Raw genomic sequence first — 27,659 nt, 5'->3', positions numbered from 1 at the left:
AATATCCCCGTGAATAAATGAATGTGAATATTCTAAGCTGTGCTTAATCACACAAAATGCACACAATAAAATTGCTAATTAAAAGCAACATTAAAAAAAGAAATGGGAAAGGGCCGCAGATGCACGCCTGGAAATAACGTGTAAATTACCGCGAGCACGCTGCCACATGCGGATGAATTTATATGCTAATTCAACCAGCTACAAGAACCCTTAATACATGGAGGGAATGAGGTTTATTCGCAGGAAATTGAGACGCCTCGTTACAATAAACTCATCAGGATATTTATTTAAAGTGAACCTCCAGACTAAAAATCTACTCAGCAGCACTGAAAAGCCTTGGTGTTTCTTTAACAGTTTCACAGCATCAGAGCTTTGTTTTTCATACCCAAGCCTCATTTTTAGCTGCGCAGAAGCTAAGCTCCGCCCCATCAAAGAAATCTGCCCGGGCATTTTTCCCCTGATGCTGTGCAAAGCATGATGGAATTTCTGATGTTGTTGTTCTCATTGCCTAGCAGCTGGGAGGGGTGATCGGGACACAGGACAGTTGGAACTGTGTCTCATGCTCCCTGTCAGTCACCTCCTTTCAACCAAAAAGATGGCTGCCCCCATGAAATCACAAACCTTTGCCTGTTCTTTTAAAACAGGGTGTGTAAGAGATTATATAACCTATCAATTTTAATTAACATAACTTATGTAACTTAATGACAGTATGTTTGTTTAGGCTGAAGTTCCTCTTTAATGGAAGTTTAGCTGAAGACCATCTCCAGACGGAGAAGTTTCCACGCCGTGTGTGGCGATACGAGGCGGAGCCTGCGTCTATCTGTGTAGAAGATTCCTTGATTAAGGATCTCACAAAGTCATTTTTTTTTTATTTTAATTTCCCACACTCTGAATAAAAAAATTTGAATGGTCCAAAAAATAGGTAAGATTTCCGGGGATCCTTATACAGCCATATTGTAGTTATAGAGCGATCCCTTACCAAAGCCTTACCACATTTTCCCTGACCACCTGGAAACCCCGTCATGAAATTCACAGCTTTTTCTTTTAATAAATGTAAATTTACACTACCGATAGGTTGTTACATTATCTGTCATTTAACTGCATTTAAATACATACTTTTTTCGTATCGTAGCGTTAAAATCGATTTTCTCCAAAACGACAAGGTTTTTTTAAAAAAAAATTGTTTCCTCTTATTTCCACTGTCCTACGTAACAATATACTCTGCAAATGTGGTGTTTCAAACACGTACAGTGGCTTTGCTATTAGCTGCTAAAGTCGGTGGCCATTGACTTGAATGTTAATTGCGAACGCGAACGTTTGACAAACAAAGCTTGTATTAAATGCGAATGGCAAACAGCGGTAGTTCTCCGGTGAACTGTTTGGGCCATCACTAATGTCCACCACAACCCTCACCAGCATCACTATCTCTAATAACATCACAACCTCCGACATCATCATTACATCCACCACCATCATCATCATTACATCCACCACCATCGCTATCATCATCAATGTCACCGACATCATCATTATGTCCACCACCGTCATCATCATCACATCCACCACCATCACTATCATCATCAATGCCCCCGACATCATCATTATGTCCACCACCATCATCATTATCATTACCTCCACCACCATCACTATCATCATCAATGCCACCGACATCATCATTATGTCCACCACCATCATCATTATCATTACCTCCACCACCATCACTATCATCATCAATGCCACCGACATCATCATTATGTCCACCACCATCATCATTATCATTACCTCCACCACCATCACTATCATCATCAATGCCACCGACATCATCATTATGTCCACCACCGTCATCATTATCATTACCTCCACCACCATCACTATCATCATCAATGCCCCCGACATCATCATTATGTCCACCACCATCATCATCATTACATCCACCACCATCACTATCATCATCAATGTCACCGACATCATCATTATGTCCACCACCATCATCATCATTACATCCACCACCATCGCTATTATCATCAATGTCACCGACATCATCATTATGTCCACCACCATCATCATCATTACATCCACCACCATCGCTATCATCATCAATGCCACCGACATCATCATTACATCCACCACCATCATCATTATCATTACCTCCACCACCATCACTATCATCATCAATACCACCGACATCATCATTATGTCCACCACCATCACTATCATCATCAATGTCACCGACATCATCATTATGTCCACCACCATCATCATCATTACATCCACCACCATCGCTATCATCATCAATGTCACCGACATCATCATTACATCCACCACCATCATCATCATTACCTCCACCACCATCACTATCATCATTAATGTCACAGAGATCATCATTATTTCCACCACCATCATCATCATTACATCCACCACCATCGCTATCATCATCAATGCCACCGACATCATCATTATGTCCACCATCATCATCATTATTACATCCACCACCATCGCTATCATCATCAATGCCACCGACATCATCATTATGTCCACCACCATCATCATCATTACCTCCACCACCATCACTATCTTCATCAATGTTACCGACATCATCATTATGTCCACCACCACCATCATTATCATTACCTCCACCACTATTATCATCAATACCACCGACATCATCATTATGTCCACCACCGTCATCATCATTACATCCACCACCATCACTATCATCATCAATGCCCCCGACATCATCATTATGTCCACCACCAACATCATCATCATTACATCCACCACCATCGCTATCATCATCAATGTCACCGACATCATCATTATGTCCACCACCGTCATCATCATCACATCCACCACCATCACTATCATCATCAATGCCACCGACATCATCATTATGTCCACCACCATCATCATCATTACATCCACCACCATCACTATCATCATCAATGCCCCCGACATCATCATTATGTCCACCACCATCATCAATATCATTACCTCCACCACCATCACTATCTTCATCAATGTCACCGACATCATCATTATGTCCACCACCAACATCATCATCATTACATCCACCACCATCACTATCTTCATCAATGTCACCGACATCATCATTATTTCCACCAGCATCATCATCATTACATCCACCACCGTCACTATCTTCATCAATGTCACCGACATCATCATTATGTCCACCACCATCATCATCACGACATCCACCACCATCACTATCTTCATCAATGTCACCGACATCATCATTATTTCCACCAGCATCATCATCATTACATCCACCACCGTCACTATCTTCATCAATGTCACCGACATCATCATTATTTCCACCAGCATCATCATCACGACATCCACCACCATCACTATCTTCATCAATGTCACCGACATCATCATTATTTCCACCAGCATCATCATCATTACATCCACCACCGTCACTATCTTCATCAATGTCACCGACATCATCATTATGTCCACCACCATCATCATCACGACATCCACCACCGTCACTATCTTCATCAATGTCACCGACATCATCATTATGTCCACCACCATCATCATCATTACATCCACCACCGTCACTATCTTCATCAATGTCACCGACATCATCATTATGTCCACCACCATCATCATCACGACATCCACCACCATCACTATCTTCATAAATGTCACCGACATCATCATTATGTCCACCACCATCATCATCACGACATCCACCACCATCACTATCTTCATCAATGTCACCGGCATCATCATTATGTCCACCGTCATCATCATTACATCCACCACCATCACTATCATCCTCAATGTCACTGACATCATCATTATGTCCACCACCGTCATCATCATTACATCCACCACCATCACTATCATCCTCAATGTCACCGACATCATCATTATGTCCACCACCATCATCATCATTACATCCACCACCATCACTATCTTCATCAATGTCACCGACATCATCATTATGTCCACCACCATCATCATCATTACATCCACCACCATCACTATCTTCATCAATGTCACCGACATCATCATTATGTCCACCACCATCACTATCTTCATCAATGTCACCGACATCATCATTATTTCCACCAGCATCATCATCATTACATCCACCACCGTCACTATCATCATCAATGTCACCGACATCATCATTATGTCCACCACCACCATCATCATCATTACATCCACTACCATCACTATCTTCATCAATGTCACCAGCATCATCATTATGTCCACCACCATCATCATCATTACATCCACCACCATCACTATCTTCATCAATGTCACCGACATCATCATTATGTCCACCACCATCATCATCACGACATCCACCACCATCATCATCACGACATCCACCACCATCACTATCTTCATCAATGTCACCGACATCATCATTATGTCCACCGTCATCATCATTATCATTACCTCCACCACTATCATCATCAATGCCACCGACATCAGCATTATATCCACCACCATCATCATCATTACATCCACCACCATCACTATCATCATCAATGCCACCGACATCATAATTATGTCCACCACCATCATCATCATTACCTCCACCACCATCACTATCATCATCAATGCCACCGACATCATCATTATGTCCACCACCGTCATAATCAATACATCCACCACCATCGCTATCACCATCAATGTCACCGACATCATCATTATGTCCACCATCATCATCATCATTACCTCCACCACCATCACTATCATCATTAATGTCACCGACATCATCATTACATCCACCACCATCATCATCATTACCTCCACCACCATCACTATCATCATTAATGTCACCGAGATCATCATTATGTCCACCACCATCATCATCACGACATCCACCACCATCACTATCTTCATCAATGTCACCGACATCATCATTATGTCCACCGTCATCATCATTATCATTACCTCCACCACTATCATCATCAATGCCACCGACATCAGCATTATATCCACCACCATCATCATCATTACATCCACCACCATCACTATCATCATCAATGCCACCGACATCATCATTATGTCCACCACCACCTTCCATTAATATCTACCATAAGGATATGCTGTTGTCAAGCTGAATCTCCAGCCACATGAGCCATTCTGTAATCTTTCTCAGTGGCGTAGCAATAGGGGGTGCAGAGATTGCAACCACGTTGGTGCCCTTGAGCCAGAGGAGCCCCGAGAGCACCTCCCTCAACCACAGAATTAGCTCTTTAATGGTCCTGTGCTGATAATCATCACTTCTGTAGATGCTTTGAATAGTAGTAATCATTAACAAGCTGTTCCCCATCCCCTTCTTGCACCTCTTACCAAATCTTACCAAATCTATGTAGTATAAAGGTAAACTGAGTGAATGAACTGAATGGATCATTTAGGCAGTTACCTTATATTACATAGAAATGGTAGGATTGGATGAAAAAGATTGGATAGTTAGTGGTCAGCTTTACACTGTGGTTTTCCTTGGCAGGTTTTGGTGCACCGTATCAATTGCTGTGTACGAAGTGCTTGGGGGGCCCAATGTAAAACTTGCGCTGGGGCCTACAGCTTCTTAGCTACGCTAAACCACTATGTGGTATAGGGGGATAAAAGTCCAAAAAACCGAAAAGCCCTCCACCAAGCATTGTGAATAAGCAGGAAACAGCCACTTCTAGACTCATGGGAAGTGTAATAGCTGGTGCTAGAGGCAACATCAATCCCGCCCTTTTACCATCACAGCACAGGGCAGCTAGAATGATAATGCCATCAGGTTATTTAAAACATCTACCGTAACATATCAGCACATTTTTTTTTTTAATATTAAAGTGAACCTTATTGGAGGATATAATGGGGGTGACCCTTCATTGAAAAATTCCTTCAACATATATTAGAGTTTAAGGTTTTGTATTTCAACGCTGTTAAAAATTAACTTTATATTTCAGTGTATGGCCAGCTATGATTTTACAGGCTTACGAAATGATTGAAAATATTGAAAATATGCTTCCTTGCAATCATGACTGTTGTGCACAGTTTGGTGAACACCACACCTCAAACAGGGCCGGGCCGAGGCAGAGGCGAGAGAGGTTACAGCCTCAGGGCGCAGTGTAGGAGGGGCGCAGGGCGAGGCAGAGAGGCTCCAGCCTCAGGGTGCAGTGTAGGAGGGGCGCACAACTCACTCAGCTATCATTTCCCTATTGTGTTTAAAGCAGAGAGAAACAAGAAAAGGGGATACATGGCAGTGACTGCAAGCCAGATAACTAGAGATTAAGGTGTTGGGGGCCCTGGGGAGACTCTTAGTCTAATAGCAATCAGTGTGTGATGGCTGGGATGGGAGGGATGGGGGGGGGGGCGCACTTTGGTGTCTCAGCCTTGGGTGCTGGAGGACCTTGTCCTGGCTCTGACCTCAAATTCCCCTTGCAGACCCTCACAGCAGTTTATTTGCAGACACACCTAGGGGGATTTTCTTTCTCTTTTTGTATCACCATTCTTAACAGTTTAGATTTCTTTTGAAGAGTTGGACTGTGTGTGATGGTTTTACACCTCTGAACGCCCTTGTTAAGGGCGATAGGTTTTCTCTTTATCATACCTGCTTGAGGTTATCATTGTTGAGAGCTGTAGAACATCATAAAAATCCACTACAAAACTTTTTTTTATGATCTGATTCTTTCTTATCTTCGTTTTACAGGTGGATAGTTAAGTTATGGAGAAAAAGAAAAACCAGAACCACAAAAAATATAATTTTTCGTTCTTCGTTCTTTTGAGGTGGTCGAATTAAAAATAAATAAATACCTGTGATGTTGCATAATCCTTCAGGGATGCAATCTGCGTCCTTGTTATGCCTTAGATTGCCTCCAATCTCTGGGCAAACAGTCCGCACCGGGCCCCGACCTCCACCCCCTGGGTCAGTATCCTTGACCTGGAAACAGAATTTTTCCATAGCTTCCCAGGCCTGTGCAGTTATAGACTGGCAAAGCATGTCCCTAGACCTAAACCCTATTGAGCCTCTGTGGAGCTTCCTCAAACAGAAGGTGGAGGAGCAGAAGGTCTCTAACATCCACCAGCTAATCATGGAGGAGGGGAAGAGGATTCCAGTGGTGACCTGTGACACTCTAGTGACCTCCATGCCCAAGAGAGTTACTACAGTGCTGGAGAATAATGGTGGGCATACAAAATATTCAAACTTTGGGCACAATTTTGACATTATTCACTTAGGGGTGTACTTACTTTTGTTGCCAGCAGTGTATACATTAATGGCTGAGTGATATTGATAGGACAGCAAATTGACACTATTATACAAGCTGTACACTGACTACATTATATCACATCTTCAATGTTGTCCCATGAAACGATACAGTGCTGCCCATAATTATTCATACGCCTGGCAAATTTTGACTAAAAGTTACTTTTATTCAACCAGCAAGTAATTTTTTCATGGGAAATGACATAGGTGTCTCCCAAAAGATAATAAGACGATGTACAAGAGGCATTATTGTGGGAAAAAAAACAAAAAAAAACAACAAAAAAAACCATTTCTCAGCTTTTATTTACGTTTGAGCAAAAAGTGTCCAGTCCAGAATTATTCCTACCCTTCACATACTGTCAAAGTCTGTGGGAAAATCCAAAGTTCTATACCATTCCAAACAGTCTAAGCTGTTCGAAAGCATCCTAATTACCCTGTTTAATTGGGAACAGCTGTTTTAATCAACTCAATAGGTGAAAAACAGCCACTCTTTGCAGTTGGTTTGTGGACAGTCATGGCTAAGACAAAAGAGCTCAGTGAGGACCTGCAGCTGCGCATTGTGGCTGCTCACAAGTCAGGAAAGGACTACAAGGCCATTTCTCAATGTTTTCAAGTTCCAGTGGCTACAGTGCAAAGTTTTATTAAAAATGATCAGATATTCTGCACTGTGGAGAATCTCAGAGGATGTGGTCAGAAGCCAAAAGTGACACCTGTGCTGGCCAGGAGGATAGTGAGAGAGGTGAAAAAGAATCCAAGGATCACTACCAAGGCCATCCTGGTTAATCTTTGCTGGTGGCAATGTCTCAAGGCAGACAATCCAACGGACACTGCACACTGCTGGGTTCCACTGATGCAAACCAAGGAGGACGCCACTTCTCCAGATAAGGCACACAAAAGCTCGCTTGGCCTTTGCAAATGCTCATCTGGACAAAGAAGAAGACCTCTGGTCTTCTGTGTTATGGTCAGGTGAAACAAAAATTGAATTGTTTGGTCACAATGTTTCCTTCATTTGAAGTAAAAAAGGAGAAGCCTTAGACCCAAAGAACACCATCCCCACTGTCATACATGGTGGTGAGAACCTAATGCTTTGGGGATGTTTTTCAGCCAATGGACCAGGGAACCTAATCACAGTAAACAGCACCATGAAAAAAGAGCAATGCATGAGGATTGTCAATGACAACATCAGGCAGTCTGCAGAGAAACTTGGCCTTGGCCACCAGTGGACATTTTATCATGACTATGACCCAAAACACAGAGCAAAAGTGGTGAAGAAATGGTTAGCAAACAACAACATTAACGTTTTGTAGTGGCCCAGCCAAAGCCCTGACTTGAATCCAATTGAGAATCTGTGGAGGGAGCTAAAGATCAGGGTGATGGCAAGAAAACCCTCCAACCTAAAAGATTTGGAGCTCATTGCTAAAGATGAATGAGCAAAAATACATCTGGAGACTTGCAAAATGCAGCTTCATCATAAATATATATATTTAAAAAAAGTCCTCCCTGTGGCATAGGGAAGGGGTGGGCCCCATAGCATTGCTACTGTTCCTATGGTGATTGCTATGCCACTGATTACAATACACCTATCACTACCTACCTGATACTACAAACTACCTATCAGATTGTGATTTGACATGTGGAGGCACAGGGGAGTAAAGGGGGCCCAGTAGGTTTGCCCAGTATGGGGCCCAGAAAATTCTGATAACGGCCCTGTATATTATTATTTGTGAGGCACACCGTGCAAACAGAATACTACACCATGGTGGGCTCCAAGTGTCCCTGAACTTGTTTTAAGAACAGTGAATGTTTCCTGGCCTCCCAAATCTCTCAAATGCACCTGTACATATTTTCATTTTTTTTTCACAAGAAGGCAAAATGGTTCTTTTTTATAAGTTTCTCTTGCTGTTTTTTTTTTCCATTACTTTTTCTAAAAGGATCTGTGATTTTTTTTCTTCTTTACGTAGTTTGCTATCATGAAAATGTAGTCTATTTAGAGTCTCAATCCTTTATAATTATCCCCTTGTCAGGTTGCCATGCGATAATTATAGAATTGCCGTCGTTGTAGTACCTGTCAGTCAACATTTGCAGTCGGCAGACAGAGAATGCCTGTTTCTTATGGCAACATGTCAGTGCCCTCATTACCAAAAGTGACAAAGTGAACCTTTGTGAAGAAAGCGGTTCTGAAAGGGGGAAATGAGCGGGGCACGGCGGAGGGAGGTGGAGGTCGGGCGATGGCGTTTGCGGGGGACTTGGGACATTTAATGGGCAGGAACAAGGCATGTTAAAGGTAACGAGGTTTGAAGCTTCTCGTCTGATGTGTCGTGTTTGGATCCAAGATGTCGGTTTGGATTCATCAACGGGCGTCGCTCCGGTGACTGCCATGTAGCGCGATTGATTGATGAGAGTCAACTTTAATGTCAGGAATGAGGAGTTTAGCTGGGGGCCAATTAAAACATTATGTAAATTTTTGCAACTGGTTGGAACAGCGCGATAATACATTAAATTAATTTTTGAGGCTCTCGAATGTCAAAGATAACAGTGGTAAATGATGGAAGGACTTCTATTTATAGCATTGTTTTCTGAAAGCTGTAAGGTATTCTGCTATCCAACTTTCCCCAACGTATACAGCATTGTACAATGAGATTAGTAACGGAACATGAAAAAAAATAACAGTGTAGGTAAGAATGGCAGCCCTACCCCATCAGAGCCACAACCAAAGAAGCAAAATGACACAATACTACATAGTCACATGGTTAGTTTGGTTGAAAAAAGACATCTGCTCATCAAGTCCAACCAGAAGAACCAGTTGAAGGAGAGAGGACCTGTCCCATCAGGCTTACAGTCTAAGAGGTGAGGGAACACAGAATACTGTAGGAGGGAAAAGGACCTGTCCCATCAGGCTTACACTCTAAGAAGTGGGGAACACAGGATACAGTAGGAGGGAAGAGGACCTGTCCCATCAGGCTTACAATCTAAGAGGTGAGGGAACACAGGATACAGGAGGAGGGAAGAGGACCTGTCCCATCAGGCTTACAATCTAAGAGATGAGGGAACACAAGATACAGTAGGAGGGAAGAGGACCTGTCTCATCAGGCTTACAATGTAAGAGGTGTGGGACACAGGATACAGTAGGAGGGAAAAGGACCTGTCCCATCAGGCTTACAATCTAAGAGGTGAGGGAACACAGGATACAGTAGGAGGGAAGAGGACCTGTCCCATCAGGCTTACAATCTAAGAGATGGGGGAACACAGGAGACAGTAGGAGGGAAGAGGACCTGTCCCATCAGGCTTACAATCTACGAGATGGGGGAACACGGGATACAGTAGGAGGGAATAGGGATGCTCATTCGGATTCCACGGAAATGCAATTTCCGAAATTCCGCTCGGAAATTGCATTTCCGTATCGGAATACGGAAATCGGTAATGCAAGTGTGTTAGGCGGATTTCCGCCGGAAATCGCGGAAATTTCCGCCGGAAATCACGGAAATTCTGCCCGACTTTAACATCGATTTTCTCAAAAACTATAAGGTCTTTTTGAAAACTTTTTTTTGCATCTTGTTCAGGAGATTCGGCTTAATAAACCCTGAAAATTTGGTGTTTCTAGGACTTACGGGGGCTGTGCTATTAACCGCTAAAGTCAGCGGATTTTTACTGTAATGTAAAATGCAGAAAATCCGTATCTGCCTATTTTCTGCATTTACATTACAGTAAAAATGCGCCGACTTTAGCGGTTAATAGCAAAGCCCCCGTAAGTCCTAGAAACACCAAATTTTCAGGGTTTATTAAGCAGTATCTCCTGAACAAGATGCAAAAAAAAGTTTTCAAAAAGACCTTATAGTTTTTGAGAAAATCGATGTTAAAGTCGGGCGGAATTTCCGCGATTTCCGGCGGAAATTCCGCATTGGAATGCGGAAATTGGTAGCGGAAAGCGGAATCGGTATTTGGCAATGGCGGAATGCGGATTTACCGCGGAATCGGAAATTGGCATTTCCGACCATCCCTAGGAGGGAAGAGGACCTGTCCCATCAGGCTTACAATCTAAGAGGTGGGGGAACACAGGATACAGTGGGAGGGAAGAGGACCTGTCCCATCAGGCTTACAATCCGAGAGGTGAGGGAACACAGGATACAGTAGGAGGGAAGAGGACCTGTCCAATCAGGCTTACAATCCGAGAGGTGAGGGAACACAGGATACAGTAGGAGGGAAGAGGGCCTGTCCCATCAGGCTTACAATCTAAGAGATGATCAACACAGGATACAGGAGAAGGGAAGAGGGCCTGTCCCATCAGGCTTACAATCTAAGAGATGAGGGAACACAGGATACAGTAGGAGGGAAGAGGACCTGTCTCATCAGGCTTACATTCTAAGAGATGATCAACACAGGATACAGGAGGAGGGAAGAGGGCCTGTCCAGGGCCGGATTTGTACTTTTTACCGCCCAAGGCCGACTATTACCAGCCGCCCCAACCGAAACCGTATCCTACCACCTCTCTCCACACACACACCCACCCAAAAATTTTTGGGCCGCTGGTGTCCACTATTGTGGCTAGTGCCAAGGTCTCCATGGCAACGTGAAGTGAATCAATCACATCACACGGGGGAACTGGTCAATCAAGCGATCTACAGGTGATGGGCGTGGTGGGAGCCGTCCATCACACACACATAGTCAAAAGTGTCTCACAATTGGACATTGGGTGGGGTCAGCAACACGTAAAAGTGAGTCCTGTACCCACTGCTTTCTCCAGGGTAACAGCGCTGCCAATCAATAATTAAGAAATGGGTACTGTGAGAGGCTGCCTTCTGTATTCTGTACTATTTGCTGGTGCTGCCCCTGGTCCTTTCATCCCCCACACCAAGTGCGTGAGACCCGGCCTTCTGTAACTGCCTGCAGCTGCTGCTATGTCATTGGACAAGGTCTGGCTTTTTGCTAGTCACACACTGTTCACAAACGTTTGGTTAACGGACTGCAGCTGCCTGCAGCACAGCCAGGGTCGGTTTTAGCAACAATGGGGCCCCAGGGCAAAATAAACCTAGGGGGCCCCCCAACAGATACCCAGGAAAAAAAATCGGCATTAAGGGACCTTTTTTGCGGCTGGTATAGACAGGGTGTGAAGCCCCAATCGGTCAGAGCTCCACATTCTGGCTATCCCAGCCTGCATGGGGGACAAGGGGTTAAAATGTTTCAGGAGTGGGGACCCCACATAATTTTTTAAAAAAACATTTCCCACACTCTAAACATAAAAAAATTTGGGAAAATAGGAACAAATGCCAGGGATCTTCACACAGCCATATTGCGGCTGTATAGCGATCCCTGGCCAAAGCACTGCGGCTGCGGAGGGGTTTCCAGGAGGTCCATACGTACTGTGTATGAACCCCCTGGAAACCCCATCAGGAAATTCATTGCTCTTTCTTCTGATACATGTAAAATTACACTACCGTTAGGTTTGCTACTAAAAGTGACATTTACCGCATTTAAAAGTATACTTTTTTCCTTCAAAACTTTAAAATCGATTTTCTCAAAAACGATAAGGTCTTTTTGAAAAATTGTTTTTTTTCTTCTTATTCCCAATGATTTCCTGAACATATCCTGCAAATGTAAGGTTTCTAGCATTTAAGGTGGATTTGCTACCGTATTAACCATTAAAGTCATCGGGTTTTTAAATGTGTATTTTTTTTTCCTTTGAAACTTTAAAATAGATTTTCTCTAAAACTATAAGGTCTTTTTGGAATTTTTTTTGCATCTTGTAGCCACTGGGGACCCCTGCAGGCTCTGGGGCCCTGGGGCAATTGCCTCCTTTGCCCCTATGGTAGAGCCAGCCCTGAGCACAGCACAGGCAGATGCCAGCTGGTACTAATAGTGCAGTTATCCTGACCCCTTTCATTTGTTTGGACACTTGCAAATACTGCCCTGCAAATAATGCCCACTGTCTGCAGGCCGCCCCTTGTTTATCTGGTGCCCTAGGCCATGGCCTATGTGGCCTTGCCAGAAATCCGGCCATGTGGGCCTGTCCCATCAGGCTTACAATCTAAGAGGTGAGGGGACACAGGAGACAGTAGGAGGGAAGAGGACCTGTCCCATCAGGCTTACAATCTAAGAGATGGGGGAACACGGGATACAGTAGGAGGGAAGAGGACCTGTCCCATCAGGCTTACAATCTAAGAGGTGGGGGAACACAGGATACAGTGGGAGGGAAGAGGACCTGTCCCATCAGGCTTACAATCCGAGAGGTGAGGGAACACAGGATACAGTAGGAGGGAAGAGGACCTGTCCAATCAGGCTTACAATCCGAGAGGTGAGGGAACACAGGATACAGTAGGAGGGAAGAGGGCCTGTCCCATCAGGCTTACAATCTAAGAGATGATCAACACAGGATACAGGAGAAGGGAAGAGGGCCTGTCCCATCAGGCTTACAATCTAAGAGATGAGGGAACACAGGATACAGTAGGAGGGAAGAGGACCTGTCTCATCAGGCTTACATTCTAAGAGATGATCAACACAGGATACAGGAGGAGGGAAGAGGGCCTGTCCCATCAGGCTTACAATCTAAGAGATGAGGGAACACAGGATACAGTAGGAGGGAAGAGGACCTGTCTCATCAGGCTTACATTCTAAGAGGTGATCAACACAGGATACAGGAGGAGGGAAGAGGACCTGTCCCATCAGGCTTATAATCTAAGAGGTGAGGGGACACAGGATACAGGAGGAAGGAAGAGAACCTGTCCCATCATGCTTACAATCTAAGTGGTGAGGGAACACAGGATACAGGAGGAGGGAAGAGGACCTGTCCCATCAGGCTTACAATCTAAGAGATGAGGGAGCACAGGATACAGTAGGAGGGAAGAGGACCTGTCCCACCAGGCTTACAATCTAAGAGGTTGAGAAACACGGGATACAGTAGGAGGGAAGAGGACCTGTCCCATCAGGCTTACAATCTAAGAGATGGGGGCACAGGCTACAGTAGGAGGGGGGAGGATCTTTCCCATCAGACTTAGAATCTAAAAGGTGAGGGAACACAGGATACAGTAGGAAGGACGAGGACCTGTCCCATCAGGCTTACAATCCAAGAGGTGCACAACACAGGATACAGTAGGAGTGAAGAGGCTTTGTCCCATCAGACTTACAACAACAACAACACATTTGTAAAGAGCTTTTCTCCCGAAGGACCCAAAGCGCAAAAGCTTGTCACAGATCAGTACATAGTGATGTGTACAGGGGGAAAAGTTATATGATCATAAATGCCAGATTTAACAGGTTGCTTTTCAGTTTTGATTTAAACGTGTCCAGGGTTGTAGCTATATTGATTAGGTTTGGCAAGGCATTCCCCAGGGTAGGGGCAGCATGACGGAAAGCTCTGGCTCCAAAGGTTTTTAGTTGGGCTCTGGGGTTGGTCAAATTATTAGATCCTTTTGATCTGAGGTTGTAGGAGGTGTGACGCAGTTGCAACAAATCCTTCAGTTCTGTGGGGCCTAGGTCGTGTAGGGATTTCAATGTTAGCATGCCAGTTTTGAAAATAATTCTCCATTTTATGGGTAGCCAATGTAGAGAGCACAGGATCGGTGTTATGTGGCAATGGCGGGTTGGCTTGTTAATAGTCTTGGGGCAGTAGGCGGGGAGATACCGGTGGCTGGAGGTGATGGCCAACCAGTTGTTGACGGATGACTGCGTAGAGAGGATGATGGATGCACCATTTTGAAGAGGGATTTCATATGTAGTCAGATGAATGAAATTATTCTCTAGGAGTTCTCCTTGGGAGGACTTATGTAGAATAAATAAACTGAAGCCTACACAAAGCTTATTTACACCGAGTCTTCTCCCTTAAATCTTCTCTCTATAGGATTATCTTAAAACCAACAGACGTTCTATTGATCTTTCAGAGAGGGATTGACCTCTAACCCGACCAATGTTCCCTCCATCCTCGCCGATCTGCAGAGCGGTCATCGCGTTCTGGAGCGATAGGTGCATATTTCACATTACGCTCGGCTCTTAATACATATTTGAGCGGCGTGTCGGTGTCATTACTTATAGCGTGTTTCCGATCAGGTAGAGCGTTGGCCATAAATCATTAATGGCAGCGATGCTGGAACCTTCGCCATACGCGGACTATGGAGCACTTTCCCCAGATGAGGTTCCCCTGACAGGTCCTCAGGTAGAGAGACTGATACAAGTAGCTGCGGCTAATAACACTCCTGCTTATCTCCCACTGTCAGACCTCGTTTTAAGTAACAATGCATTTAGGACCAAATAACCGTAATCCCCTAAAGAGACCGCCGCCGGTAATGGTAATGATTTCTAGGAACCGCGCAATCTATTCGGGAGATAATTAGTCCACATGCAGGGTGCATTGTTGACCAGTTTGTTGCATCTGTACTGAACAGGTTCATCTTAACCTTTCCCCGCTTAGAAGGAAGGAGGAGATTAATACGCCGGGGATACTGTGTATAAAATACGATCTGTATAATTTCCAGGTACGGAATGTCGGGGATGAGCTGGAAATCTGCAGCTTACCTTTCAACAGAAGTGACTTGGGAGTGAGTCAGTGCTGATAATGTATTGGATGGGGAAGGTCATTGGTGGACACCCAGCAGATCAGCTGCACCTCCGTCCACCACACCCGGCCTGATAGGTAATGACGTATGCGGGTTTCTGATCCCTTCTCTCTAAAATGTCATTCTCCTTTCTTCTCTTCCTCTGTTCCTGCTCTCTTCTCTCTATTCATCTTTTTTCCTCTCTCACTCTCTTATTCATCTCTTCTCTCTCTCTTCCTCTTCTTTATTTCTCTCTCCTCTCCTTCCTCTATTCCATCTCTTCTCTCTCGTATTATGTTTTTCTTTCTCTTCGCTACCTTCTATGTTATCTCTTCTTTATTTCTCTCGCCTCTCTTCCCTCTATTTGATCTCTTCTCTCTCTTCTTCTTTATTTCTCTATCTCCGCTTCCTTCTATTTAATCTCTTCTCTTTTCTTTTTTCTCTCTACTCCATTCCTTCTATTTTATCTCGTCTTCTTTATGTCTCTCTTCCCTCTATTTCATTTCATCTCTTCTCTCTCTTCCTCTTTATTTCATCTCTTCTCTCTTCTTTTTTTCTCTCTCCCCCTTTCCTTCTATTTCATCTCTTCTCTCTCTTCTTCTTTATTTCCCTTTCCTCTCTTCCTTCTATTTCATCTATTCTCTCTCTTCTTCTTTATTTCATCTCTTCTCTCTTCTTTTCTCTCTCTCCCCCTTTCCTTCTATTTCATCTCATCTCTCTCTTCTTACTTTCCCTTTCCTCTCTTCCTTCTATTTCATCTCTTCTCTCTTCTTTTCTCTCTCTCCCCCTTTCCTTCTATTTCATCTCATCTCTCTCTTCTTACTTTCCCTTTCATCTCTTCCTTCTATTTCATCTATTCTCTCTTCTTTTCTCTCTCTCCCCCTTTCCTTCTATTTCATCTCTTCTCTCTCTTCTTACTTTCCCTTTCCTCTCTTCCTTCTATTTCATCTCTTCTCTCTTCTTTTCTCTCTCTCCCCCTTTCCTTCTATTTCATCTCTTCTCTCTCTTCTTACTTTCCCTTTCCTCTCTTCCTTCTATTTCATCTCTTCTCTCTTCTTTTCTCTCTCTCCCCCTTTCCTTCTATTTCATCTCTTCTCTCTCTTCTTACTTTCCCTTTCCTCTCTTCCTTCTATTTCATCTCTTCTCTCTTCTTTTCTCTCTCTCCCCCTTTCCTTCTATTTCATCTCTTCTCTCTTCTTTTCTCTCTCTCCCCCTTTCCCTCTATTTCATCTCGTCTCTCTTCTTTATTTCCCTTTCCTCTCTTCCTTCTATTTCATCTCTTCTCTCTTCTTTTCTCTCTCTCCCCCTTTCCTTCTATTTCATCTCATCTCTCTCTTCTTTATTTCCATTTCCTCTCTTCCTTCTATTTCATCTCTTCTCTCTCATTTTTCTTTCCCCTCGTCCTTCTATTTCATCTCTTCTCTCTTCTTTTTTTCTCTCTACTCCCTCCCTTCTTTTTTATCTCTTCTTCTTTAGTTCTCTCTCCTCTCTTCCCTCTATTTGATCTCTTTTCTCTCTATCTTCTTCTTTATTTCTCTCTCTTTGTTTCCTTTAATTTCATCTATTCTCTCTCTTCTTTCTTTCCCTCTCCTCTCTTCCTTCTATTTCATCTCTTCTCTCTCATTTTTCTTTAGTCATCTCTTCTCTTCTTTCTTATTCATCTTTTCTCTCTTCTTCTTCTTCTTTATCTCTGTCTCCTCTCCTACCTCTATTCCATCTCTTCTCTATCTTATTATTTTTCTCTCTATCTTTGCTTCCTTCTATTCATCTCTTCTTTTTTCTCTCTCTTGCTCTTATTGCATCTTTTCTTCTTTATTTCTCCCTCCTCTCTTCCTTCTATTCCATCTATTTCCTCTCTTCTTCTTTATATTTTTCTCTTCCTTCTATTTCATCTCTTCTTCTTCTTCATTCCTCTATCCTCTCTTCCCTTTATTTCATCTCTTCTCTCTCCTCTCCTGTTTCTATCTCTCTGTCCTCTTTGCACTTCTCCTACTTCTTCCCAATTTCAGTTGTCTGCTTACATCCATGACTCAATTATATACAAATAATATATCAGATTGGGGAGACAAGTAGGTGATAAGGAGTAAAAGGGGATTGTTCAGACAAAGGATAACACTGAGAGGAATGCATTGCTCTGCCTCGCCTCCAAACATAGGCCTCAATTCACTAAGCTTATCTCCTGTCTTTAATAACGTTTCTAGAGTTGTTACCATGGTGATAAGGCATGTAGTATTCAGGCAACATTTTACCTCAGGCAAGCCTAAAGTTAACTCTTCTGTCTTTAAGTTAAATCTCCAATCCTTAAAATAACTCCAGAGTTAAAGACAGGCTGTTAATTAACTGTGTGTAAAAATAGCTACAGAGGAGGTAAAATAACTACAGAAGAGGTAAATTAACGACAGAGGAGGTACAATAACTACAGAAGAGGTAAATTAACTACAGAGGAGGTAACTTAAGGAATGAAGAGATAGGATAACTCCCTCACTGTATGGAGGTAAGTTTTCTCTTGCCTTATTATTTCCAGCATGATCTTAGTGAATTGAGGCCATAGGCCTCTATTCACTAAGATCATGCTAGAGATAATAGGGCAAGAGAAAACTTACCTCCACACGTGAGAGAGTTATCTTACCTCTTCATTCCTTAAGTTACCTCTCCTGTAGTTAATTTACCTCCTCTGTAGTTAATTTACCTCCTCTGTAGTTAATTTACCTCCTCTGTAGTTATTTTCACATGCAGCTAATTAACAGCCTGTCTTTAACTCTGGAGTTATTTTAAGGATTGGAGAGTTAATTTAAAGACAGAAGAGTTAACTTTAGGCTTGCCTGAGGTAAAATGTTTCCTGATTACTACATGCCTTATCACCATGGTAACAACTCTAGAAGAGTTATTAAAGACAGGAGATAAGTTTAGTGAATTGAGGCCAATGTCTTCAGAAGCAAGAGTTGGGGTCAGACAGGAGAAATGGGCCCTCATACAACACAGGGCCCGTATGCAATTCACTTTTTCTCCTGAGATTTCTCCTAGGTGATATTTCCAAGCGTGTCAATAAAATGCCCTTTAAACCAAGAGTACGCAAGAAAATACTCAAAATAATTTTGTCATTTCCTTTTCACCAACTTATAGGTACTTTTTCAACTGTAAAATGCTTGAAAGTTATTTGAAATAGAAGATGAAAATTATCTCTTAGGAGATAACTCAGGAGAAAACGTTGATTGCATATGGCCCATTGTGTATTAAAATGTCAGGAAATAATGAAAAAGAGTTGTACAATATAATAACAAATTGCTTCTTTTCAGTCAGGCCCCTCGAAAACAAGGCCAGTCTACTACAATGTCTTGAGATGCACTTAAAGAGGACCTGTAACCAAGGGGTGAACTTCATCCCAATCAGTAGCTGATGCCCCGTTTCCCATGAGAAATCTTTACCTTTTCTTAAATAGATCATCGGGGACTCTGTATGGCTGATACTGTGGTAAAACCCCTCCCACAGTGTGATGTAATGACCAAGGTCCTGACAGTTTGCTATCTGTGCACCTCGTTGCATTGTGGGAAATAACAGCTGTTCCCAACTGCCTAGCAACTAGTATCTCCCTCTGTGCATAGAACTCTCAGTAACGAACATTCCCTACAGATCACCTGCCAGGACTAAAGATGTGACCAGTGATAAATGTCAGAATGTAAATCAGGAAGGGGAAAGATTTTACAATGGGCAAACACTGACAAAATAATCCATAAATGAATAACGTAAACAACAAGCAATTTATGTATTCTGTTATTTTCACGACAGGTCCTCTTTAAGCATTGACCTTCCTCATGAGGGAAGAGCTCTGGTGACCTCCTTGCATTGTCCTGTAAACTTGTTTCACAAAACCTTTAGGTGATTAGCTTATCTCTATTGCCTCTTACTTCCAGACACCAATAACCAATAGGAGTTATTGAATTCATGACGCTAAACCCACATTAAAGGATGAAAAGTGGCCGCAGTTCATCTTCGACCTTCACACCTCGGACAGGCTGATTGTGCTGCGCAGAACAAAGACGAGGAGGCCACAGTCGGTAACCCTCGCTGGAGAAGAGATGAGGACTAAAGTCCAGAGAGTTCTCTAAATGACTGATGATCGGTTCTTCCTATTCACATATTACTCTTTGCCTTATTGATCAGACTAGTGGCTGATGTGAATAGCAATATGGGGAATGTTACCAGGGCAGGGGAGCCTCTAGCCATTTTGTCACTCCAGGCGAGAAACCCTGTGGCACCAAAAGCGCCCCCCGCCCATGAAAATAATTGTAATGCGGCAACGTTTCACCCAAAAAATAATCGTAATGTGGCAGCGTTTCACCAAAAAATAATCGTAATGTGGCAGCGTTTCACCCAAAAAATAATCGTAATGTGGCAGCGTTTCACCCACAAAATAATCGTAATGTGGCAGCGTTTCACCCACAAAATAATCGTAATGTGGCAGCGTTTCACCCACAAAATAATCGTAATGTGGCAGCGTTTCACCCAAAAATAATTGTAATGCAGCAATGTTTCACAAGAAAATAATGGTAATGTGGCAGTGTCTCACCAGAAATTACACATATTGCGGCAGCATGTCACCAGAAAATACACGTAAATGAGGCAGCGTTTCACCAGAAAATAAGCAATGCGGGCAGTGTTTCACCTGAAAATACACACGATGTGCGCAGAAAAGGCACAGAAGGGCACAGCGGTAGCTGCCTGCAACTTACGCTAAGCAGATGCAGCAGAAGCAAGTAATAGAACACCCACGGGGGGAAGGGGGAGCTTAGTCCAGGGGTGGGGCTTTATTTGGGGGCAAGACTTAATCCAGCAACATGGTGCCGCTAGGACCAATGGCACTCTAGGCAATGGCCTGTTGTGAGGATCCGCTTGGCTGCCTGCGCAGGCAGGCAGCCTTTTGACCACTGTTCAGGTCTGCATTCTGCAGGTCTCTGGAAGAGAGACCTTTTGTCAGTATTGCAGCTTGCTGCTGAGGAATTTGCATACACTCGTTATGCAAATCCCCTACCTGTTTCCTTTGATGACTGGCAGTATAAAGAGCTATGTTTCCCAGAGTCCTTGGTTGGTCATAAGGGTTAGTTCCTGTGAAACACTCCAAGTGTCAGCCTTGCTCTTTGTTTGAAGATTAGCCTGGAGTAATTCCTGGGACTGCGCTAGGCAGATTCCCTAGTGCAGTTAGGATTGCATATCTGTTTTGTTTGTCTGTTGCGATTGTTCTGTCCCTGCGGTGGTCGACAGGAAGTCGTTCTGATCTTTGTTCTTGGAGTATAGCTGGAGCAGCGGTTGCTACCAGCTATCTCCTCTATCTGTCTTGCCAGGATCGCACTCGCCTTGCGCTAGTGCTGTGGATCCGTCTGATCTCCATCTCTCTTTCTATACTTGCATCGCACCCGCCTTGCGCTAGTGCTGTGGATCCTATCTCTTACGTATTCCTGTTTTCGTGTATCTGTTTTGTCTTGTACGAACGCTTGCTGGAGGCTCGGTGAGATAACCGTTAAGCAAGCGCTTGCGTCCTCTGTTTTATGTTTGTCTGTCGGTGGTTAGTTGGGCGTGCTTGTCTCTGTTGTGCTTATCACGCGGGGACCGCGCATAAACGCATGCACTGTTGTGAATGAGTGCGGTGTTCGCGTTTTGTTAGCGTTTGTTATTTTCCTTATCTCCTCATTGTATGATTTGCTGTGCCTTTGCTACTCTCGTGCTCTGCCTTGCTGTAGCCTTGTGTCACCTCTGGCAATCGCCTCTCTCGCGATTGCTTTCCTACTTCATATCTGCTGTTGTGTATGCACCGTCGCGGGTTGGCGACTAGTTTGGTGCACGCGCATACAATCTGTCCCTGTGCTCATTCTCTTCCACAATCGCTTCTCTTGCGATTGCGTTCTCACTTGGTTTCTTCTGTTGTGTGTCTGCCGTCGCAGGGTGGCGGCTAGATTGGGGGACATACATACATTCCTCATCTGTGCTTATTCAGTCTTGTGTCGCTGTTAGCAATCGCCATCTCTGGCGATTGCCTTTTCACCTGTTCTTCATGATTGTGTGTTCATCGTCGCAGGATGGCGACTAGTTTGGTGGACACACATACCCTCTGTCGCTTTGCTCTCCCTCCTTCAGGGCTATCTTGCCCTGCGTTTCTGCCCTTCGTACAATTCCTGTCTGGCGTCTGTGGCAGGGCAGAGGATCTGTTCCTCTGCACTCCACAGCTCCACCTGCCGACAGGAATTTCCCTCTACAGGTGCATTGCACCTTTTGCTGGGTTCCCTCAAATTACACACTTGTGGAGGATTTCCGCAGTGTCAGCGCACGTCTTGTGCGCTGATCACGGAGAAAATTCCAGAATCGTTACACCTGTACTGCCTATGCCTAAAAGCACCCCTGAATGTGATTGGCACTATCCGGTCACCGTGTGATCTGCGCTGTATGTGACTCGCCTGGCCTTGAACTTATAATATAATGAATACAGAAAGAGACACCGAGATCCCAATATAGTGTAGTATGTACTGGTGATATGGGTGTGACAAAGTAAGTGCATGATATGGATACTCACAAAGCAGGGTTACCGCATAAGCAACCACTGTGAAGGCAGGTGGGGAGATTAGACCTGTCCCCACTCAGGATTAAGAAGTCGCTCTCTGTAGATCGGAAAAAAAAGTGGAGCAACACCCCTCCACCAAGGGTGGACTTGGAACATGTACAGGCAAACAGAGGCGCCAAAAGGATAAAAGTCGATAAAAAATTCAAAACTCAGGCCAAGTAGACACAACAAACTGTTGATAGAGTTCAAACAAATATTTATTCACATACTCCAGAAAGTGTAACGCGTTTCGCAGGCATATGCCGCTTCCTCAGGCTATGAATGCAACATAAAACTCATGTAGGTCTGGTACAAACAGAGGCGCTTTGCTTTCTACTAGACCTACGTGAGTTTTATGCTCCGTTCATAGCCTGAGGAAGTGAGATATGCCTGTGAAACGCGTTGCACTTTCTGGAGAATGTGGATAAATATTTGGTTGAACTTTATCAATAGTTTGTTGTGTCTACTTGGAGGAGGGAAATCCAGCTCGGCCTCCCCCGAGTTCTAAACTTTTTATCGACTTTTATCCTTATGATATAATGAATTGTTTGTGATGTACAGCTAACAAATAGAACATTTGTAGCAAAGAAATGAGACTCATATTTTTATTTTCAGTTCTATAGCTTTTTGTTATAACATTACATCATTCTCTAATATTTGCAATTTAACAACCACACTCTTTATTTTAAACTGTAAAACAAAGCAGAGCTAATGGCCCTTTGAACTTCCCTGCAGTAAAACCTCATTTCAAGCTGTCCCTCGCGGTTTCTTAGTTGTTTAAGTGCCTCAGAGAACAGGACTGTATCAGACCCATGTTGGGTCGAAGATCTCAGAGCAGCTATTTGTTGTAGATAACTTAAGTTTCTTAACTCTTCCTGTACTGGAATACAACCTGAGACTCCTTTCTTTGCTACTAATTTCTTAGCTGTACTACACATGCTATTCATTATATCATACGTTTATTTTTGCTTCAGGTTTGCAGTAAAGAGAAACTGTGACCAAGAGAATTGAACGTCATCTCAATCAGCAGCTGATACCCCTTTTTACATGAGAAATCTTTTCCTTTTCACAAACAAACCATCAGGGGGCGCTGTATGGCTGATATTGTGGTGAAACCCCTCCCACAAGAAACTCTGAGGACCGTGGTACTCCTGGCAGTTTCCTGTCTGTGAACCTCGTTGCAGTGTGTGAAATAGCAGCTGTTTTACTGTTTACACTTGTTTCCAATTGCCCAAAAGCAAGCAGCATCTCTTGTCACTTACATCACCTGCCAGCAGTAAAAATGTCCCCATGTGAGAATGTAAATCAGGGAGAGGAAAGATTTTACAATGGGTAAACACTGACTAAATCATCTATGCATAATTATTGTAAAAATGAAGCACTTTTTTATTACTTTATTTTCACTGGAGTTCCTCTTTAAAGCCCATTGACAAACCCCACCCTCCAACAGCTCAGTGACCAGAATATTTAAATATGACCTCTTTCTGTGAATCAAGGCTCCTGTGCCCAAGCCAGGTCCATCCTCTCCCCCTCCAATGTTCTCTGTCTAACACCAACTTACCATACCTAACCCTGAACTCCTCCATTTCATCTGCCACATCTTTATACCCCCATTCCCTTTACTGGTTCCTCTTCCCCTCCCATACTTAACCCTAACCTCCCACCTTTTCTGTGCCTCGTAGTAACTCCCTGCTCTTCTGCATCTATCTCTAAGGTCTTCTTTTATGTTTGTCTGCCCCTACCTCTTGCCTCCACGGTCAGCGGGAGAGCATCCTGGTTAATGGGTTCTGCTTTTGATGTAGCGTTTTAACCTTTGACCAGGGTTGAAATCCCAGCTCAAGCCAGTACATAAAACGGCAAGGCTTCTGGTCACCCCTGGAGAGCACCCCCTAGTGGCTGTAGCTCTGGCGCTTTGAGTTGACCAGCACAATATACATTTTATATGTCTTGTCTCCTTCCTCAATTTTTTAAACAAGCCATAGGCATCATGCCGACATCACTGAGCGTGGCCATAAGGATGCTGAATGGACATACTGCGCATGCGCGGTGCAGTATGTCCGGGTCATAGGTTACGTGCGTCGCCCGGGTAGGCCTGTCAGAACTACCGTAGGCTTGCTGCAGGAGAAGGGCGAGGGACGGAGGGGAACGGAAGGCATGGTAAGTATCTACATATACCACCAATAACAAATTCCAAATTAAGTCCCTCGGTTCTGGCATCCTTCAAATTGTCCTATTGTACTTTTTTTCCGGCCGAATGGTCGCACGTTTTGCGCTACCACTGGTTGTTTGTTCAATTTTGTATGCAAACCAATAACATGATTTGTGAAAAAAAATACCAGTAAGGGCTGGTGCACACCTAGGGCGCTTCTGAGCGCTTTTCAAAATGCTAGCTCTTTGAAAAGCGCTTGGCAAATGTATTTGAATGGGATGGATCACACTAGAGCGATGATATTTTTTACCAAACGGAAACGCGGGTTCTGCAGCATTTCTGAGGCGATTCAGCCTCAATGTTAAGTATAGGAAAGTCGAAAATCGCTGTAAAAAGCGCTAGGTCAGAGTGATTCTCCAAGCTATTTTTTACAAAAGCTGTACACTTGCAGCTTTACTGTACAAGAAATAAAAAATTGCTACACCAAGGTGCTCCGAAAATCGCTAGGCATACCTAGAAAATCGCTCTGCACATGCCTAGAATCGCTTAGAAAAATCACTTCTAAAAACGCAGAGTGTTTGCAACTATGCTAGCGCTTTTAGGTGTGCGCCGGCCCTTAAACTCATCCCCCGGTGTTTGGCTCGCCATGGGCTGATAGGCTTAGAAAGTGGGAGAATGAATATATTATAGAAATCTATGGGATGGAAGTGAAGCACTATGTAACGCGAGTGACCTTTCTGTTTTCATCTAATTGCTAATTATCCTCCTGCCTGCTAATGGACCTTGAGAATAATAGATGCACGTCCCATAATGTCCAGGAAAGTAAATTGACTTTCAATAAAAAGAGGCCATTTTCGCGGCGTTGTCAGCGGGGTGCAGAGCGCGGTCCTGGCAGTACCTAGATAAATAAAAGCTAACCGGCTGGACGGACTTTCGTGCGCCAAAATCTTGTTTGCCGTGGGTCTGTCTTGTTTATGTAAGTCAACAATCCTAATTCGGTTTGCTCTTCATTATCTGTCACTCTGTTGACACTCTCGCCGGTGACTGTCATCGGATTCCTGTCGATGCGGCCTTGCCGTTCAGGCGCTCTGCAGCTGCGTTTCTGTGGCGCGGCGTCAATATGTCGGCTGGAAACAGGCGAAGACTCCCATATTAAAAATTCATTATAGGTTGGCACGGAAGCAAAGTCATTGACACTATGGCAAAATCAGTTTTTGGGAGGTTGAGAGAGACAGCGGCAAAGAAATAAGTAAGCTGAATAGTGCCGTAGGCTATGGTCACAGTGGTACGTTGTGGTGTCATGGTCGCGTTGTAACACGGCTTTCTACGCTGCAATGCACCACCTATTCGCAGTGTGGCCAGTGTGTTGTGGTTCAACAGTGTGTGGCATCTCAAAACACAACCAGCGCACATTAATGAGCAGTTTGCTTGTGCTCCGCTCCCCAAAGCACTGCCTGTACCATGTTTGGGGCAATTGGCCTATAATGGAATATATAAAAAAGCGCTCTGTATAGCGATTTCCCCAGAGCTTCTATGAATAAATACATTGTATTTATTCATTTCCGGGTGAAAGAGTTCACTTCCTGACGTCAGGAAGGGGAAAAAATGCTCTGCAATAGCGTTTAGAAAAGCGCATGGAAAGTGTAGGGAAAGGCGATTTAAAAAATTACAAAACATTGCTCAGTGCTTGAAAAAGTGCTGGCGATTTATAATGTGAACAGGGCCTAAAGGATACCTTGGCTTTCCCTAATTTTCAAAACGTTTTTCTCTGCCCAGCTCCGTTATGCTCTAATTGCCCTCCAAAGCTACTACCTGGTGGGAGGGTCGGTGAGCAGAGCGCTGGCGTTGCCTGCCGACGCACGTCCTAGATCGCGTGCCCACCGCTGGGAGCGCTCTGCGCATGCGCACTAGGTAGTCATGACGTCACCATTACTCTCCCGGCCACAGGCGTATGACAAAGGACGTGCATCGCTGGGCAGTGCCTGCGCACCGCTCACTGACCCTCCCGACCAGGAAGTAGCTTCGGCGGACAATTCGATGAAGCTGGATGGAGAACGGGGGTAGCAGTGGGCATCAAGATCGCTTGCTAAACATGCCTGCTCCCCCCGTTTTGAAAATTAGGGTACGCTAAGGTATCCTTTAAAGGGGTTCTGTGGCCTTTAAAAAAAAACAAAAAAAGTGTCACTTACTTGGGGCTACTACCAGCCCCTGCAGCTATCAAGTCCCGCCCCGTCACTGAAGCCCCCTCCGTTCCTCGCCACGGGTCACATGCCAATTATTCGTCTCACTAGACGAAGTTTTCTTGTACTGCGCCTGCGCAGTAAGCTCCCGGAGATGCGAGCGGAAGCGAGGACATGCGCGGTCACGGTCGTGCATTCGTCTAGTTAGACAAATAATTGTCAGGTGACCCATGGCGAGGAACGGAGGCGGCCTCCGGGGCCGGGCGGGACTTGACAGCTGCAGGGGGCCGGTAGAAGCCCCAGGTAAGTGACGCTTTTTGTTTTTGTAAAAGGCAACAGAAATTCTTTCAGCAGTGACAGGGAAGCATACTTTTCATTCTCTCTTTGCTTTACTCTGTGATATGCAACATTTGGATAACGTGTGACAAGATTTTTGTGTTCCGATACGTTCCTGCTTTACAGAGAACACAACGCAATGCTGCGCCGTTAACCTGACCTCAAGGATATGGACTTTCCCCAAGCTACCCTATTACAGATCGGTAAGAATTGCATAATTCTGCATTTGATGAAATGCTGAAATTTTGCTTGAAATACCAAACCAATTGCAAATTGTATGAATTCTGAGTTTGCCATGAGAAATCCTGAAATTGCAGTTTATTTGCCAATATATATTTTTGCACTAACATAACATTACTTTAAGGATGAATTTGCAAAACTATGTTCACTAGAAGTCACAATTTGCTTAGAATTGTTTTTGCTTTCCATAGAGGATTTTTACATTTTTACTAATATTTTTTTTATCCTTGTTTGCTAATTGTGCAAAAAAAAACCCAACAAACATAAAAACAAACCAACAACAACAAAAAAAGTTTGCACAATGTTTGGCATTTATAGGTTGGAATTCTGATTTTGTCAAAATTCTGTTTCAAAGTTCGGACTGTGTAATTCCGTGACTTCCGCGCACTCATCCCCG

General features: G+C 43.9%; 1 protein-coding gene across 1 annotated transcript; it reads left to right on the top strand.

Annotated features, from left to right (window-relative positions):
• The first annotated feature begins 1,393 nt into the window (after positions 1-1,393).
• LOC137528463 (uncharacterized) lies at positions 1,394-5,074 on the top strand. The gene has a single exon (XM_068249753.1). The coding sequence runs from the start codon at positions 1,394-1,396 to the stop codon at positions 5,072-5,074; it is 3,681 nt and encodes a 1,226-aa protein (XP_068105854.1).
• Positions 5,075-27,659: the final 22,585 nt, after the last annotated feature.

Source organism: Hyperolius riggenbachi, chromosome 8 (assembly GCF_040937935.1).
Source record: "Hyperolius riggenbachi isolate aHypRig1 chromosome 8, aHypRig1.pri, whole genome shotgun sequence".
Lineage (NCBI taxonomy): Eukaryota > Metazoa > Chordata > Amphibia > Anura > Hyperoliidae > Hyperolius > Hyperolius riggenbachi.
This window is presented reverse-complemented; position numbering and strand designations above follow the sequence as displayed.